Source organism: Centruroides sculpturatus, unplaced genomic scaffold, assembly GCF_000671375.1.
Source record: "Centruroides sculpturatus isolate CEXI.00-Female unplaced genomic scaffold, Cexi_2.0 scaffold362, whole genome shotgun sequence".
Classification (NCBI taxonomy): domain Eukaryota; kingdom Metazoa; phylum Arthropoda; class Arachnida; order Scorpiones; family Buthidae; genus Centruroides; species Centruroides sculpturatus.
In genome coordinates this window covers 100,176-118,146 of record NW_019384664.1, presented here as the reverse complement: position 1 = coordinate 118,146, position 17,971 = coordinate 100,176, and the positions used below count along the sequence as shown (strand labels likewise).

Below are 17,971 nucleotides of genomic sequence, written 5' to 3'. Positions count from 1 at the left end.
AATTATGCATCAAGAAAAATCTGTAATTATTCTTTATAAATTTTGAAAGGATTCTAATCCTTTCTATTGAGTCGTCGTTAATGACACGACCTTCTAAGATATATAAATCCTTTTAAAAATATAACATTTTGGGCTATTTTTATCTTATATTTCCATAAAAAGAAACTCTAATAAAATGTTTATTATTTTTATATTAAAACTAAAGAATTAATTAATTAATTATTTTCTTTAATTAAATTAATAATCTATAAATAAATACTTAACGACGTTTACAAATCACGAAATACGAGTAAAGTGGAGCACGTTTGTTAATTCGAATTTCTATTTTCAGAAGATTAAAAAAATATTCTGCTAACATTAGATCATTTTTTAAAAAATAGTCTCTACTAGAAATGAATTTTTTCGTATGAGTTTGCATGAATTCGATCAAGTATTTGTTCTTATTAATTTTTTAAAATTATTATTTTAATTATCATCACATGAAAAGCTTCAATAAATCTTTTTTATTTAGAAATTACCATTTTTAAAGGAAGTTTTTTAATTTTCAAGTATAATATTATTTTGTTTTCAGAAACTAGTGAATATTTCCAATAGAAATGTAAACAAGTTGAAATCGAACCAAGCTGAATATTATTTAACAATAATTGGTTGTTTATCTTATATTCATTGCTATTTTATTTAGTTAGTTTGTATGAATTGGTAAAATGATTTTTTCTTTTTATATCAATTTTTATCTTTTAATAGTGTAATTAAAAAGTCATGCAGGTAAATTTCTTATTTTGTAATAAAAATATTATAATTTAGTACAGTACAGTACATGCGTTCAGGATGTACTGTACTAAATTATAGTTTATAAATTACAGTTTGTTGTAAGATGCAATTTGTTGAGTTAATTCAAAACTTTAAGCCATGTTAGAATTTCCTAGCTATAAAATAAATGCAATTTCCTACAACGCAATTGTTTCTTTTGCGCAATAACAGTTTCGCATATTGATTACTTTTTCTTTTTACTTACTTTAAAAATATATTTTTAAAATGTATTATTTACGCTTAAGGAGAGATCTCTTGTAATATCTCAATATTTAACGCTTTTCTCAGATTTGTAGTTACTTTAGTAAAATGAAGATATCTAATTGAAGAAAAACTACTCTGCATATACTTTAATCTACTAATTCGTACGTGATCTTTTTATCAATTTCACTGAACTTAACATTGTGCATTGTTTTGTACGCAAAAAATTATCATACTTGTGAAGAATGATGACATTTTTTACGGGTGTCACATTTTTATTTGACGTGTCACGTAACATGTAAACATTTTAATACTGCGCTATTTTTTATAGACTCTTAATCCGGAAAAACATTTTAAATGGTGTAATTAAGCAGCTGTCAATAATTGTATTTAATTACTATTTAATATCTTAGAGGGAAAAGTCGGTTATTAGCATTGTTGTTATATCAGTTACGATCTTTAAATACCTTAACCTTAACTCATTAAAATATGGCTTTTTCCATGCTCAGTAACTTATCGTTATAGTTACTAGTGGCGATTATTTAAAGGAACTATAATCTCTGCTATTTTTAATAGTGCGTGATAGTTTTAACGCTCGATAACAATGGGTAATACACTACGTCATGCGGTATCCAATATATCACTATCTTTATAATATAATGCTCTATTTTAGCGATATGTTGACTGATTGCGTTTAACAGTTTTATAAATTAATGTTTATCTGATTTGAAAACTATTTTTTTTATTTAGAAAGAGGTTTTACGTTTTTAAATGGTCATTTTAAAAACTTACGAAATAATAAACATTTTGTTTATATAACTGGCTTGCTTTTTGCGGGTTTATCGATTATAAGTAGAAGTGCTGATTTATAAGAGGATTTTATCAGTTAAGCAGTTAAACAATTGTTAGTCGTTTCCTAAATAAACAAAAATATGTAGGAAGGAAAGCAAATAATGCAATTACATTATGATTATCTTATGTTTACTATTGTAAGACGTTGCCCCTTCTACATTTTGTCCTCTATTCCGTAGTGAAAGAATGGAACTTGGGAAATGTTCAAAAGATTTGGGTCGTTCGTTGCTACTTTTATTTTAAGAAGACTTTGTAGAAAGAGCATGTACATACTTCTATCATTCTTGCATTTTCTTTCGCTAATGAAAGAAACTCTTGTTGTTATCGCTAAATAATCGTGCGAAAATAATTTTCGTGACTGCTTTCTTATTACAAAAGTGGCCTTTTCTCCTTTTGATCCTTATTTTAAATAATAATTTCACAGTTTATCATTCATTTGCGAAAAGTTGAATAATAGATTTCTCATAGATATTACATCTGAATTTAGTTATTTGTAAATCTATTAGACGAGTCTGACGAAATTGCATTAACCTGGAATTAAGCACATCGAGTAAATATTACTTGAAGTTAATCTTACAAGTTAAACTATTTCGATTTAAGATAAACAAACTATCTCATTGTGTATTCATTGTACTATTCGTTTATCTGTCATTGTAAACCTGTGCTCACAGTTGCTCGCAAATATTAATAATTTTCATTAATATCATCTTGATGTATATTTTCAGAATCAAAATTATTACTAATACTCGCATTTTTATAAGCTTACTTAATTTTTATTTTTGTTATAACATAATATAACTAATTGCTGTGTACTTTCATTAATCGTTTAAAGAAAATTTCTTATCTCTATTTTAAATTGTTTAGTATTGAATATTTATTAAATTTGATATTCTGTTTTATATTTTATATATATTTATTTTAGGAACTTAAATATTTCAATTAGATAAAATTTTAAGTTTGTATTTTGTATGCAAATCAAGATTTTTTTTTTCTTTTTGTTAACTTGCATGTAAAAAAACGATTTGTAATTAAACAGCGAGCTTTCAAGAAAATAAATTAAGACGTATGACTAGAAAACGTTGGAATACGTTTGATAATTAGTTATTTGGAAATGTCTCACTTTTAATTATCCATCAAATAAGAATTTAAATTTCATGATTAGCTTCTTATATAATTTTATTTGGCGATCGTATTGATTATACGTTTTCGGATGTATAAAATTAAATCTATATATTATAAATTTAAATATTAATTAGAGATATAAAAACTATAAAATTTTTTAAACGTTTTTAATGAAGTAATAGGATGAAAATATTGCATGACATTATTATAAATTTGAAAGTGACGTTTAGTTTGTCTATCGTAAATTCCATCACACAATAAATAAGCTTAAAAATTAAAAAAACAAAAAGAGGAAAAAGATATATTACTTCTAGTTAGGTATAAGTTATTTACGTTAAACACGAATAAAATTGCATTATGTTATACGCTCGAATTGTTTATTTAATGTGGAATGATTTGGAACTTATTGTAATTCTTTATTATGCCTAAATGGAGTTGAAAAGCATCTAAATCGGCAGATGACCGTTGCTAACGGAATCCAGTACCTAGATATTTGGCATAAGGCCAATTAGAAAAGTTGTCAGGCAGTCTAAGACGACTGACATAGAACCTGTCGCATCAAGGTCGCCTTCTATATACTACTAACTTTATATTGAATATTATGCTTGAAAATTGTGTAAATAATTACTTATTGAATCCCTGTAAATTGGAATTTAAATAGAACTGTAATATAGTTCACTTTATAATAAAAATACGATTGTATTGATTTTCCGTGAGGATAAATATTATACGTTTTGATTATATTAGTAGGCATATATGTATATATTTATATATTAAAATATTTATTTTTCACTGAAATAAATATGAAAGCAATAGATTGGAAAATATTTATAACTATAACTTGAAATTGCATTAATGGATAAATTTAATTGTTAGAATATTTGAAATTTTTATTCATAACTTTCTACATTTTTATCAGATATAAAGTTTTCATTAGTTTATATTATTTATACATATATTCAAATATTAACATATTTAAAACAATTTGACAAACTAGATGACTAACAAAATTGATGAAATTTTTTTGGATTTTTTTAATATAAATTGATAACTAAAATAATTTGAATTGTAGTAGATTATTAACACAAACGTTTTAATTATGTGTATTATGTTAAGATTAATATGGAGTTTTATAAATTCATATATTATAAGGTTTTTATAAAAACATAAGAGAACTTCCAAGATGTAAATTTTTAGATAAATTAAACTGAAATGGATATTTTATATGGAAACAAATATTGTTAATAACTAGATAATGTCTTCATTGTTATTTTTTATTCATAATTTATTATCAAAATAAATAAAATATACTGATATGCTTGAAAAAAGACTTGTTTTATTGTCTCTAAGTCTTATTGAAAATTTTACTCAAAAAGATAAATAAAAGATAATACAGTATATATTAAATGTATCAGATTTGTTATACATGATATAGTGCATATAGGAATTTCTAAAATGTTACTTACAAGGGATAACTTTTTAAATGAACTTTTTCACATTGAATCTGAGAATGGAAAAGGGAAGAGTTTATGTACTAATCAATTATTCTTATACTAATAAAGTATTGTTTAAAAGCTACTTAAGTGCATTTTTGTTAAATAAATTGCAATTTAAATTACAATAATTTATAATTTTTTGCACTTTGTTTCATTGTTAGACAAGTTCATTATTATAGCCCTCAAACTGAGGGTTTTAATGGTAATTGTCAGGGAGTTTGGAAAGAATTAAAATATTTTGAAAACAAATTTATCAATATTAAATTATAAGTGTTTTTAAATGTATAATTTTGCCAAACACAGCATTTTTAAAAGTCACAAAATCTTAAAATATGCTGATTGATGTTATACTAGGGGTTTGTTGCAATATACTTTATTGCATTTGGTGGTGACTCATTGTTAGACAACATTGTTACAATAATATTGAAATTAAGATGATAATAATAATAATAGTAAATTAACAGAGAAAGTTTTTTTGCAGTGAATATATATATATATTCAGTGAAAAAAACTGTTGGACAATTTAATAAATTCATACATAATTTTAGAATTATAAATTTCTGCCATTTATTATTTAAGAATTAGAGTTTAGAATTTCACATTTGCCTAATAAATTTTATTCTTTATCTATTCAGTTCAATACCAAACAGTTTTATTATATTGTCATTACAGGTTGAAAAATAAAACTGTAAAACTTGCTGTTTTCTGCTTGATGCTTATAGTTAAGCAGGAAATTTCATGTTATTTCTTTTATTAATATCTATTTTAGGACTTTTAACATGTTAATAAGCATCCTCATTTTTTATTAATTACTGTTTCTTTCTGCAGTATTTTCAAGAAACTTGCGATAATCATTGTGAAAGTAAATCTGTTTGAAGATGATAATATATAGCAATATATTAGTATAACTGATACAAATGGAAACAGTAATTAATGATCAAATTAAAATTGGTTTTACCTGTGAGACAACTATATAATAGACATTTTGCAGTTTGCATAATTAATGCCAAATAATGGTGAAGTCTTATATTTCTAGTCAGTAATTCTGGTATGATGCAATTGTTTGCAATTGAAAACAATTTGTTTTTGTATTAAGTACATGTTAATTGTTTAGCTAAAGAAAATGCAGTTTGTTTAAGCAAATTTAAAAGTTGAAATAATTTAATAATTGCAATTCATTTAATTATTTTTGTCATTTCATAATAAGTTTGCAGTTCTCAAATGATGACTGATTCTTTTGACATTCATAATCAACATTATTGGTTCATAATCAACTTTCAAAATTATTGGTTCAGTAAATATTGGTGTTTTCAAAAACTTTCATAAACCTAAAATTACATTAGAACATATTTTGTTACAGTAAGAAACTAAAAATTAAATATACAGTAAAAACTAAAATAATCATTGATAAAATTGATAATAAATTATAGTTTTACAAAAGCATTATTAATGTTTGCATGAAAAATTTATTTTAATAAATTAAAACTTTCATTTGTCTCTTATTATTTCTCTCTCTCTCATTAACATATAAAAGATCATTACAAACATGTGTATTTAAGCAATTGTTTGGTGATGTTTCTGTATACATATCAGGCTTTGTGATGTTTGTTGTTATTAAACATGTTTATTATCAGTTTTGTTAAATATCACAAATATTTAAATGAAATGTGACATAACCATCTAGTATATTATATATGTTTATAATTATATTAATTAAACTGTACAGAGTATATTAAAATATTAAACTTTACACTTTAACAATATTGACATGTAATAAAATACAGAAACTGTAGAGAATATTAGAAAATAACTTTACACCTTAGAAATCAATTCCAGCAAAAAGTTTAATGAAACAAAAACATTTTCAACTTAATTTGGTAGATCTTCATCAGTTGAGTATTCCAAAATAGAACATATTTGAGTGAAAAGAATTTTTAATAAATATTAGTAGAATAGAATAAAAAATAAAATTTAAATACAACAAAAATAAAATAATATAAAATAAAAAAAAATAATATAACTTAAAAATTAATAACAAATAAGTAACAAAATAATATAATAATATAGAAGTGTACCATTAAAAGAAGTCAAGTTAGATCTCATACAGAGATCTCCATGCAGTAGATAGTGAGGTTTTTTACTAATATACATTGACTATATACTTGAATCTATCATGGGAAAAAGTAAAAAATATGAGAACATGATTTTTTAATTATATCTATGAATTTATTTTTGGTTTAATTCATATGGAGATAGCTTGAAAAATTAAGACTTTACATTTATTTCAGGGACAATATTACTAATTTTTCAAACTATGCCATGTATATAGATATAAAAATATTTTGAACTTTTCAAATACTAAAGATATTGATCATTTTAAATATGAAAATAACTCATTAAATTGTAAATTTGCATTTTAATGCAATATGTACTATAACTTTTTGTATTTTGGTTTTGTATTAATGAAATATTTAATTTCAAAGTTTTTGTATATTATTATTTTATTTTAGTTAATATTATTTTATGTATTCAGTTTAATATATTATGTACTACATTTTAAATTTATAAATTATTTATTTAAATCTACATCTAATTCTTAAACCAGTTAATAGCTATACAGGTAACCCCCGTATAACACGGCACTTCTATAGCACGGATTCACTCTAACACAGTTCAAGAATTGGTACCATCCCCGTATAACACTGTACTGTTGTAGCACTGATTCACTCTGACACGGTTCGAGAATTGGGTAAAACCCTCGTACAACATGAAATGTAATAAATTTTTACATACTTAAGAAATAATAGTTTACAAAAATTATTTTCATGAACTATTAATACTAAAGTATGTAAATGTTATTTTCCTTCTGTCCGACACACATGGTCCTTCTCGAAACTTGTTTCGGTATTGCCAGATCTCGACGCTTCTGCTTCTGTTGTTGCCAGATGTTTTTCCCTTATTCCATACTTGCTTTATTCTTCATAAGTACTTAGCACCATATAAGGAAATTTATAAAGATCTTTTAACTAGAAGCAAGCAATCTAAAATTACATACTTTTTGCAAAAGGTAAAGCATGGATCTGAAGATAATGCAGAAAAATACTCAGAGGATAAGGATAACTTGCCAAAAAGAAAACAAACGCTCTCGGTTAATAGTGCTTTTAGTGATGACAAAGAAAACATTGTTTAATTTATATTATTATGTATCACTTAAGAAAATTTTAATAAAGATATTTATCTTAATTACGAAAATATAATAGCATGTTTTTTAATTTTTGGAACCAAACCCTCCTTTTCGTATTAGTTCTTTGTTTCGTATAACACGAATTTGCATAACACAGCAATTTTTTGGAATGTAACTACCGTGTTATAGGGGGGGTTACCTGTATAAGTATTTGAAAATGCTTATTTATATTAAAATTTTTTCTGGAGTAAGGTATGACTCGATTTTTGTTTACCAAACAAAATATTTTGAAAGTTGGCAGATAAAATTATAATGTGTGAAGTTAGTTAAAATGAAAATTATTGATAGAATCAGTCATATTGAAAATTAAAACTATAGATTCTAAAATGTGTAAATATAATAATAAACATAAATGTAATACTAATATAATTAATACTTTGTTTTGTTATATAGGTCATCAAGCTGATGATGACACTGATTCCAGATCACAAGTAAGCAAAATTTTGTAAATTTAATATATATGAATAATTTATATATCCAGTGTTATATTAATTTGTAATAAATACCGTACTTAAATATTTAGTTATGTTTAGTTTTAATTATGTTTAAAGATATTGGCCTGAGTTTCTTAAAATTTAATTTATAAAAGAATTATAATTAGCACATTAAAAATTATTATAATTTATATAATGCACTTTCCAATATCACTTTCTCTGCTTTTGACATAGCAATCAGACAGCAGTGAAATAGAAATGGTAAGTTGATAAGCCAATTAGATTTCTTCCTTTATATTTTATATTAGTAATTTTATGTGGAAGAAATAAACAGTATTTATTTAAATTTTGTGATAACTACAAAAGTTGTTTGAAATTATATTTTGATAACTTCATGAAAATATGAACTTACTAGATAATACGGAAGTATTCATTTATTGAACAAATATTCTGTTGATTACAGAGTGCAAATCATAAAAATTTCCAACGTCAAATAGCTTATGTAGTTAAAAATAAACAATGAAGTATACAATGTGTGGATGCAATGCATGCAATGATAAGAGAACATATTTGATTTGAAATTTATAATTATAGGTGATTTCTTTATGGCAAATAAGAGCAATACAATTTTACTCTAGAAATCGTATAACTGGATATTGAAGAGACTGCATGTATCTCTCTCAGCAAAATCAGCAATGATGATGATAATGATAATGATAATTATTATAATTTACTACTCTACATATTTATGTAGAGTAGTAAATTATATATAGTAGGGCAATCATTTCCCACTAGAACTTAATATGTTGCCATTTCAGACTCATCTTGACCCAGATAGCTCTTCAAATATCAGTTATGCTATGAATATTATCAGCATTACTATATACTTCTATTTAATTTTTCTCAGGGTATTTTAACATTTGTTGTTGTTAATTAAATATATAATAATAATAATATAATTTGATAAATAAAATAGAATTGATGAAAAAGTTTGACATTTGGCATGATTTCTGTTTTCAACACTTGCAGTTTAGGAGATTATTTCTTAAATATTCCATTTTTTAATTTGTTCCATTTCACTTATTTTATAATTACATCTATGCTGAATTGCAAATAGTAATTAAACAAAAGGAAGGACACTTTGGAAATCACTGACTTATTGTAAGGTTTTTCACCTTACAATAGCATCATTTTCTATTTAATAAAAAAGTTTGTATGTTTTTAATTTTTTAAAGTTATTTTTATGGGATAAAAGTAAAAAATTAAAATATTGTCATTGAGGTCTGATGTTTTTTGACAGTCCCCCAATGTAGATGTAGTGAATACAGTATGTTCAGTAAAACTTGAAGCATTTGACAATCAAAAAATCATTTACTTCCTATGAATGGAAAAGCTTTACTGTTTCTTCATTACAATCCTATTAATAAATATTTACTCAAGGTCATTTATTAAAGTTATATTTATTTTGAAACGGACTAAATAACAATATTTTTAAATATCCTTTACATTGAATTTTAAGTGTTCTTTTCATTTTAACTTGTATTTTTCTTTCTTCCTTCTCTCTGTCTCTCCTCAAACTAAAAAGAGGTTATTTATCCATATAGTTTATCTTTGAAGAAGTATTAGTTTGCATATCAAATACATGTGTTTAGTATTTGTCTAAATACCAATTACTTTGTGACTGAATATATTTGAATTCTGAATAATGCTAAATATTCAGTTTAACACTACAGAAAAAATCTTGCATTTTTATACACATGAAACATCCCACAGTCAAGAATTGGTTTCTAATGATAATGATAAGCAGAAAATATTTGCCATGATTTTTAGTTCATACAATGGTTGATGATGCAATGGTTCTGGCAAATTCTGTGGAGTGATGTGAACGCACAATTGCCATATTTGATTTAATGAAAATTTACATGTTTACCAACAAATTCCATTGCACTCACCAAAGGCAATGGTTTGGTGTGGTTTCATAGCATTCTTTATCATTGTTTTTTTTTTTTTTTTCCTTGTAAGAAAACTCTGCATCTGGGTCAGTAACATGCTCAGTTAGTTGCTAGTTAATTATTAGATATGGAGATATGCTTCAAAACTTCATAATTCCAGTGCTGCAGCAGAGAAATTGTCTGAGTACCACAATCTTGTGTAAAGATTGTGGTACTCAGACAATCAGCTTCAACACATCAACATGAATCAGCTTAAATATGGAGGCCTTACTGTAACATTTTTGCATAAGAGAGTGATTAACTAATCATTTTCAATGTCATCCTGCCAGAATCATCGGATTGGAACCACTGTGACTTTTAGCTGTGAAGGGCTACCTAAAGAGCCTCATTTGTCAAAGCAATGTTCCTATCTAGCTACGAGGGCTGTTTTCTTTTTTTCAAGCTTTGATGGTCCATAAAACTACCTACTTTAAAATACAGAATTTTAAAAGTGCAAGAATAGGTCAAGTGTGTTGTGCAGCAAATGCAGTTTATAAAGCATTGGAAATGAAAGGCACACAGAGCCATATCTCTGTCAATTGTACATTTCAATTGAAATAAAATTATTGCACTTTGTTTTTTAATTCTCAAAATTTGTTAGAAAATGTATGTAATTATGCACTGTACATTATGGAGACAGAAGTTCCAAATTTTGTCAAGATTTGCCCAATAATTTTTCTACAGTAAGCTCTGAATTGCCTGTTCTTAGTTATAATTATCCTAAACATATTATGCATTCATGCATGCATGTATGTATTGTGTGTGTGTATATATATCTAATTTAGTAATTAACTTATATTCTGACAATTATGATGATTTTACTTTGAGATTATAATTTCTCTAATTTTCTGACTTTTAATTAATTAATAGCTTATTTATAATTTTGTAAAGACAAATGCTAATGCTGAAATATAAAATGACATTTGGATAAAAAATTCAGATGTTTTGATTAAATGAACATGCAAAAAGTACTGAAAAATCTCAAGGAATCAGAAAATGTTTAATTTAGTAATATCACTTAGATCTGAAGATAGGATGAATCTATTCCAAAAACATTAATATGTTAAATGTATTCTGACTCCTTGAGACTTGTCATTGTGTTTTTTTCTTGTATATAAGTCTAAACATAGAGTTGAAAGATATTTGAAGATTACTTTTGATTAATTTTTAGGGTTCAAAAAGAGCCATAGTATGGATGGAACAAAAATATACATATTAAAATCACAAGTGTGAAAATAAATGCCTAAGTTTGAATTTAACAACTTTTTATTACTGCTTATGGCTTTTGGCCAAGCCTGTCTGAATTTGGGTCAAATGTGTGTAGCATTGGATTCTATAGCAAGAGGAAGATTTTATTACAAAGAAACTAATCAGTAGTGACAGATTCAGAAGTAATTAAAGGGGAACTAACTCAAAAATGAAAAATATTTGAATAATTAATAAGTACTTTTTATTAACATTGTGAGAACCGAGAGGGTTAGTTGTCCCACTTACCGGCGGCTCTGTCAGAGGATGGCTTTATAGGAGGGCAAAATGAAATGAGTGGGGAGGTTAATGAGTAAGTTGACAGGTTCCCAAACGAGTACACAGGTTGAACAAGAATAACACATTTAATAAACAACTATAAAATTGTACATATCAAAGGCTAAGTTGAAGATCTACAAAAATTTTATTCTATGTGGTGACAATGATTTGTCTTTCATATGAAACATCTAATCTCTATTCTCTAAGTTAAGAGATGGGAGAGAGATTTCGCAGAGAGAGAGTATACAAATAGATATCCAAAAGAAAAATAAATACGTCTAAGTTCCCAATCCGTAATATGGGTCTTTGGTAAAAACTTCCTGGATTGTCACGGCAGTTATGGCGGTATTGGTCAGTAGATGTGGCAGTCAATGTCTGCCCTGGAGGTGTCTGCCTTGTGGACTGCATTCAAGCCCTCTTTATACTATTTTTGAGGGGGTGAGAACTATGACATCATTAATGATTTATACACATACCTGTTTGTGTGTTGATGTCTGGATCTAGCTTGTACGGACAACTGACACAAAGAAGTTTGTTTAATTTATTGATATCAGTGTCTAGAAGATATGATTTTATAATATAAATTTCTATAGGTTTGACGGCTCTCATCCATAAATTAACATTCAGCTGACAGTAATTTCTTTAACCTGGTCAACTATCTAGATATTGTTTATATCAAACATCGCGTTTGACTACGAACGAGGCAATTTATTGCTGTAACCACGTGTCACGTGCAACCAAAGAGGTGATAAGAAACATCTCTTATTCCTGTCTTGTTGATATAAATGTCTATAGAATTACCTTTAAACAAATGGAGGAGATTTCGTTTATTGATATTTTAACATTTCCCTTTTTTTTTTTTATTTGAGGAGAGCGTTTTGGTTATCAACTGCAGAAGGTCCCCTTTTTCCCTTTTTACCTAATCACAAGGTTTATTAGAAAGGTAATACTGTTCTAAAACAAAAGGGTTTTGGACCTTCACAACATGTTCATAACGATTACAATGCAGATAGTCTGATAAACTATAGTTGTCATTATAAGTGTTTTTAATACAATGTTTTGAAGTTTGAACAAATATATATATTGTCAATGGGGGCTTAATTAAGCTACTGTTACCCTTCTCTTGTATCTGTCATTGCTTATTTTTTATTTTTGCTAATGAGTCCATTGTTTAGGATAATTCTCAGGTTGTTTGTTGGTCATTGAATTTGAGATACATCCATGGATCGAGGAAATTGTTATTTTTCCCTCCTATATAAGATATTGTTGCCATGGATGTAATTAACTCTTCTGCATTTCTGATGGGGAGGTGTCCTTGCATCAAATATTGTGAAAACTGGTGTAAACTACCTCCCCATCAATCTGCCACCACCGAAAATTAAGTCAAATTTATTTCATCATTGACAATGAAATCAGCCTCCTAATATAAAATGCATACTTTAACATCTGTAAAAGAGTCCAAATTCTTCCACTTCTAAGCATGATGCCAGTATTGTTAAAAATTTTATTTTAATTTTTATAACATTATACACATTTGGAAAGAGAGAGACTAAAACAGAATTGTAAAACAACTTACAAACATTAAGTTCAATTTTAAATTTTCCAGAGAATTTTTAAAATATTATAGAAATGTTACTTAACACTGCTGTACAGAGCCATACTTTTTCTGCTTATGCATTACTGTTATTTTATAGCTCATCATCTTTTTAAAAATCCTATATTTCTCAAATGGGAAATGTTGGTACTTATGCACCACTGCCAATAACTTTTAGTTGGTGCATATATCTGCCTTGAATACCGAATATTAATTAAGCACAGTATATTATTTTGTTGTCAATATTGGTTTTTTGGAAAAATAAGAGTGCCAAGAAGTTAGAATACTAGAAGGCATAGTTCTTGAGAAATAGAGATCATCTTTTGATGAAATGATTTGGGAAGTTTATCATCAGATTTAAAATATTATCAACTTTTGGTGATTTGACTAGTGGCAGAATAATCCTTAAGAAAAGGTTATGGAAATTATTCTCATTTTCAGGAAATTATGTCCATTCTAGTATTTTATATTTTTTTAATATTAAAAATGTTATTGTATTAAAGAAACTATGAGAATAATTTAAATAGTCTATAAAACTATTTCAGTCATCAAACAAAGCAGCCTCCAAACGAGCGAGCAGTGCCCCTCCAGTCAGACGAAATGTTTTTGCAACACCGAAACTACCTTTAAGTTCAAATAGTGAGTATGATCTGTTTTTTCTATTTCTTATTTTTGTATTCATTTTTATTGTAAAATATATTTTAATATACTTCTCAGCAATTATAATGTTCTAACTAATTTTGAAGATTTTTTTCTATTTAAATGATTTTTGAAGATTTAAAACTTATTTTTAATATATACTTATTATAACATATTTTATTACCACAGTGAAAATTAAAAGATTTTTCAATTTTAAAATATTCTTAGATTTAAAACATTAGTAATTTTAAACCATTTAGTCCATTAGATGAAAGTTCAGTTTATGAATATATTACTCTTATATGAAACTGTTTTACATGTAAGCTATAGCATTATGAACTAGATATCTCATTAATTAAAGTCTTCAGTAATTTACAAATTTCAAATTATTCAATACAAAATTTTATGATTCTTAATTTAGAGTATAACAAAATTTACAAGCACAATTGTTGTATCTCTATGGGATCTATATTTACCAGTGGCATGTGGTGACACTTGGCAATAGGGAAGCTGTGTTTCCATAAAAATTATAAACATTTACTGGAAATGACAAAAATAAGTAGTTTATTTATTTTAATTCTAAAATAGATACATTGACATGAAACAAAGATATAAGAACTTGTTTATGAAAATAATTGCATAATATGTATTTATATTTTAGAAAATACTAGTGCTCCACAGTTTCCACAATCTGCACGCCATTAGTATTTACTGATATTGTTGAAATTTTAATTTATTCATTGCATTTTTGAGTTGGGATACAGTTATGAAAGTTTATATTAGTTAAGTATTGATATAATAAGTTATGTTAGTTGTAGGTATATAGGTGAATTCTAATCTGGTCATTTCAATATTTAAAGTAAAGGATTCAAAATAGCATTATTAGTAATGGGTATGTGAAATTAATTACTGTTTCTCTCAAAGTAAACTATTGGTTTTAAATAAAATTTATCTTTACTGTTTTAAGAATATTATTTCTGATAATGTATTGATTTCAGCAGTTTATTCATTTTAGAAAAATGATTGAAACATCATTTTGGGATGATTTTAAGGATATCTATAATGTTTTTTTCACCAGAATTTGATTAAAATTGTTAATTTAGAATTTTTTTTCTGACTTTAATTAAGAAGTGGAGAAATAATTATTCATATGGAGATGAACCATTGATTAAGTTTGTTTTTCCAATTTATTTGCTACTTAGTGGATTTTTGTATTCTAATAAAATTCAAAGTTAAAAAGAAAAAAGCTCTCTTTTCTTCATTATTATTATTAAAACAATTGTTGTTATATGTATAATTGTACTATATTCTTTAGTTAGATGATAGTCAGAGGTTTACCTCTTTTTATCATAAAAAAAAAAAAAGCAAAATACATAACCTTATTTGTTTATCTTATTAAATTTATTATATACAGTGTGGATCATTTTAATGAATCCAGTGAAATAACTTTAAAAATACACATTCTACAAAAAAATCATTGTACCAAAAATTAGGCTTTGAGGGGCTACAAGATGGAATTATCAGTTTTATCACAGATGGTACATTTGGTGAAAATGGAGTCAACTTCATTTTCTTCAATGGAAACCCCCATTTTTACTTTCCTGACTATTTGATATAACAGAGGGAAAGTATGGCAATCAATCAAAAAATGATCCCCCCCAGATTTTTACATTTATGGACTTGGAACCTTGAAATGTCGAGAAATGCAAAAAAAGAAATTGAGAGTTTGTTAGTGTGTGTTTGTATGGCATGATTTTGTTCACTCTCTCTGAAACTTAATAATACCTGTGCTTTTTGTTGAAAATTTCTGAAATTTTGCAGGGAGGTTTGTATGTTAGGGGATTGATGCTATTAAATTTTGATGGTTAAAGGTAGAGAGGGTGGTGAGATAAAAGGGGATCATGTGTCATATCTTGGGTAGGGTCGGACTTAATGATTTTACTCATTATTAATGTGAGGGCCTGGACTTGACGAAGAGTTTTGAATAAAATTTTTCATCAAGTCCAGGCCCTAACACTAATAATGAGTAAAATTGAGTAAACTCAGGGAAAAAAATTATAAAGGATACGATTGTATCTTTTCCCATGAACTTGCTTCCTTGTCCAGAGGTGACACATCTGGACGTCACCAGGAACTAACAAAAAAAATCACTATTGGACACAGACTTTAAAACTTCCAAAAAAGGGCATGAACAGTGAAGGGGAGGATCCCCAGAATAAAAGAATGAGAGAACTTGATGACAACAGGGAGTTCGTCTCAAAAATTGGTTGACTAAGTGCTCACTCCCATCTTGGATTAATCTCCCAACTACCCATCGTTACCGCCAATTGCCACTTAGGTCAACGTGCTTTCGAAGGATCTTTAAGGAACTATCAAAATGTCTAACATCCAGACGAATCTAGAGGCCATCTATATAATCAAGGACAAGGAACCAGCTTATCAAGAATATAATGACTACAGGTATTTATCCTCACATGCATAAGTGTAAACGCTCTCTCACTCTCTCGCTCTTAGTGTGCAACTATGCAGATGCAAGCGAGCAAATTTTCCGAGAGAGCAAGAATATGTGGTGAGAAGAGGCAAGATGTGATAAATGTCAAACCCTGTCAGATATGTATGACAACCAGAAATTTGCTTATGCCAGTGAGATTTCTCACTTCTCATTTGTTCATGGTTTTCCTTTGCAAGAACTATATCACTTGTAACCTCTCGCTTACTACTAAATTCATGTCTGCATAGCCACCCTTATGGTTATATGTTCAAATAATTATATAAATAAATGGGTATTATTCTTTTGTAATTGAGTTGTAGTGTACAGTTCTTTTGGGAGCACTGTCTCTCGGACCCCCCATTCCGAATATGACTGCCTACAAACGTGGCTGCTCGCACACGAACGAAATTAACATCAAAGTTTCTGTGTCTGTCCTCAAGACACAGTGGTGTCAGTCCTGACGATTTAGTCATTGCAAACACAGTGTCAACCCTTCAGTCCTGCATAGGGGGTGTTTCGTGCATTGTCACATTAGTACAGTGGTACCTCAGGATACGAAATTAATCCGTTCCGAAACTGAAGTCGTATCATGAAAATGTCGTAAGGTGAATCATTTTTCCCCATACGATTACATGTAAAACAAAATAATTCGTTCCAACACCAAAACACACTCAAATTAAAGCTAAGTAGTACATTAAAAAAAAGTATAGTAAGGAAAACACTGAAAAATGCGTTTTGTAGTTGCTAAATATATAAATAAACATAATAGAATAATAAATGATAAAAAAATGTAGTTTTATTTGCACTTTACCTTTGAGGATAGACGACGATGGAGGTGTAAACTAGTGGCGGAGGAGAGGGAGAAGGGAAATGATACTAAAACTTAACTTACATAACATAATGTAACAATAACTTAAAAATAATATAACACTAATTTTTTTATCTTTTTTGTTTTATATATATATATTTTTTAATATTTTATTCACTGCTTTTTGCTTTCTTTCCTTCACTTCCACCAGCACTTCCACTGGATAGAGGTCGCTTGGTAAAATATCTATCCAAAGAGGTTTGGCTTTGCCTACTTTTTAAAATGTTTCTAAAATGACTTAGGCAAATGTCATTACTCTGACCAGCAATACGGCCAGTGTGAACCTTTCCGGGATGTTTCTTTTCAATAAAATCAGTCACTTTCTGATAATACCTCGAGATTTCCTTTATAGAGCGAGATACTTCCACGACGAAGCAAACACGCGGACTGAGACTGATGAACAGAAGTGAATAAAAAAATGGCGCTGCGAACTAATGTAACATCGTATGGTGAGTTTTTGTTCGTATCGTGGAGCAAAAATATGTTCGAATTTCATGTCGTATCCTGAAAATTTCGTATGCTGGGGCGTTCGTATCCTGAGGTACCACTGTATTTACAGTTTTTTTATAAAACCCATCCCTACCATCACAATTAAGCTTTTTGCCAATTAAGCTTTTTGCTATAATAGTTAAAAATATAAAAAGATTTTTTAAATAAAATATCTTAACAAATGGCACCAAATCTAATTTTAAGTGTTGCCAGGAA

The 17,971-nt window shown here is 27.3% G+C and overlaps 1 protein-coding gene across 1 annotated transcript in view; it reads left to right on the top strand.

The window, feature by feature from the left end:
• Positions 1–17,971, top strand: part of LOC111626612 (CLIP-associating protein 1-like) — a 156,998-nt gene that overhangs the window by 47,843 nt on the left and 91,184 nt on the right. Inside the window, exons 8-10 of the mRNA XM_023370048.1 lie at positions 8,119–8,156; positions 8,394–8,420; positions 13,814–13,907. Of these exons, the coding sequence (XP_023225816.1) occupies positions 8,119–8,156; positions 8,394–8,420; positions 13,814–13,907 (159 nt within the window). The remainder of the gene's footprint in view (positions 1–8,118; positions 8,157–8,393; positions 8,421–13,813; positions 13,908–17,971) is intronic.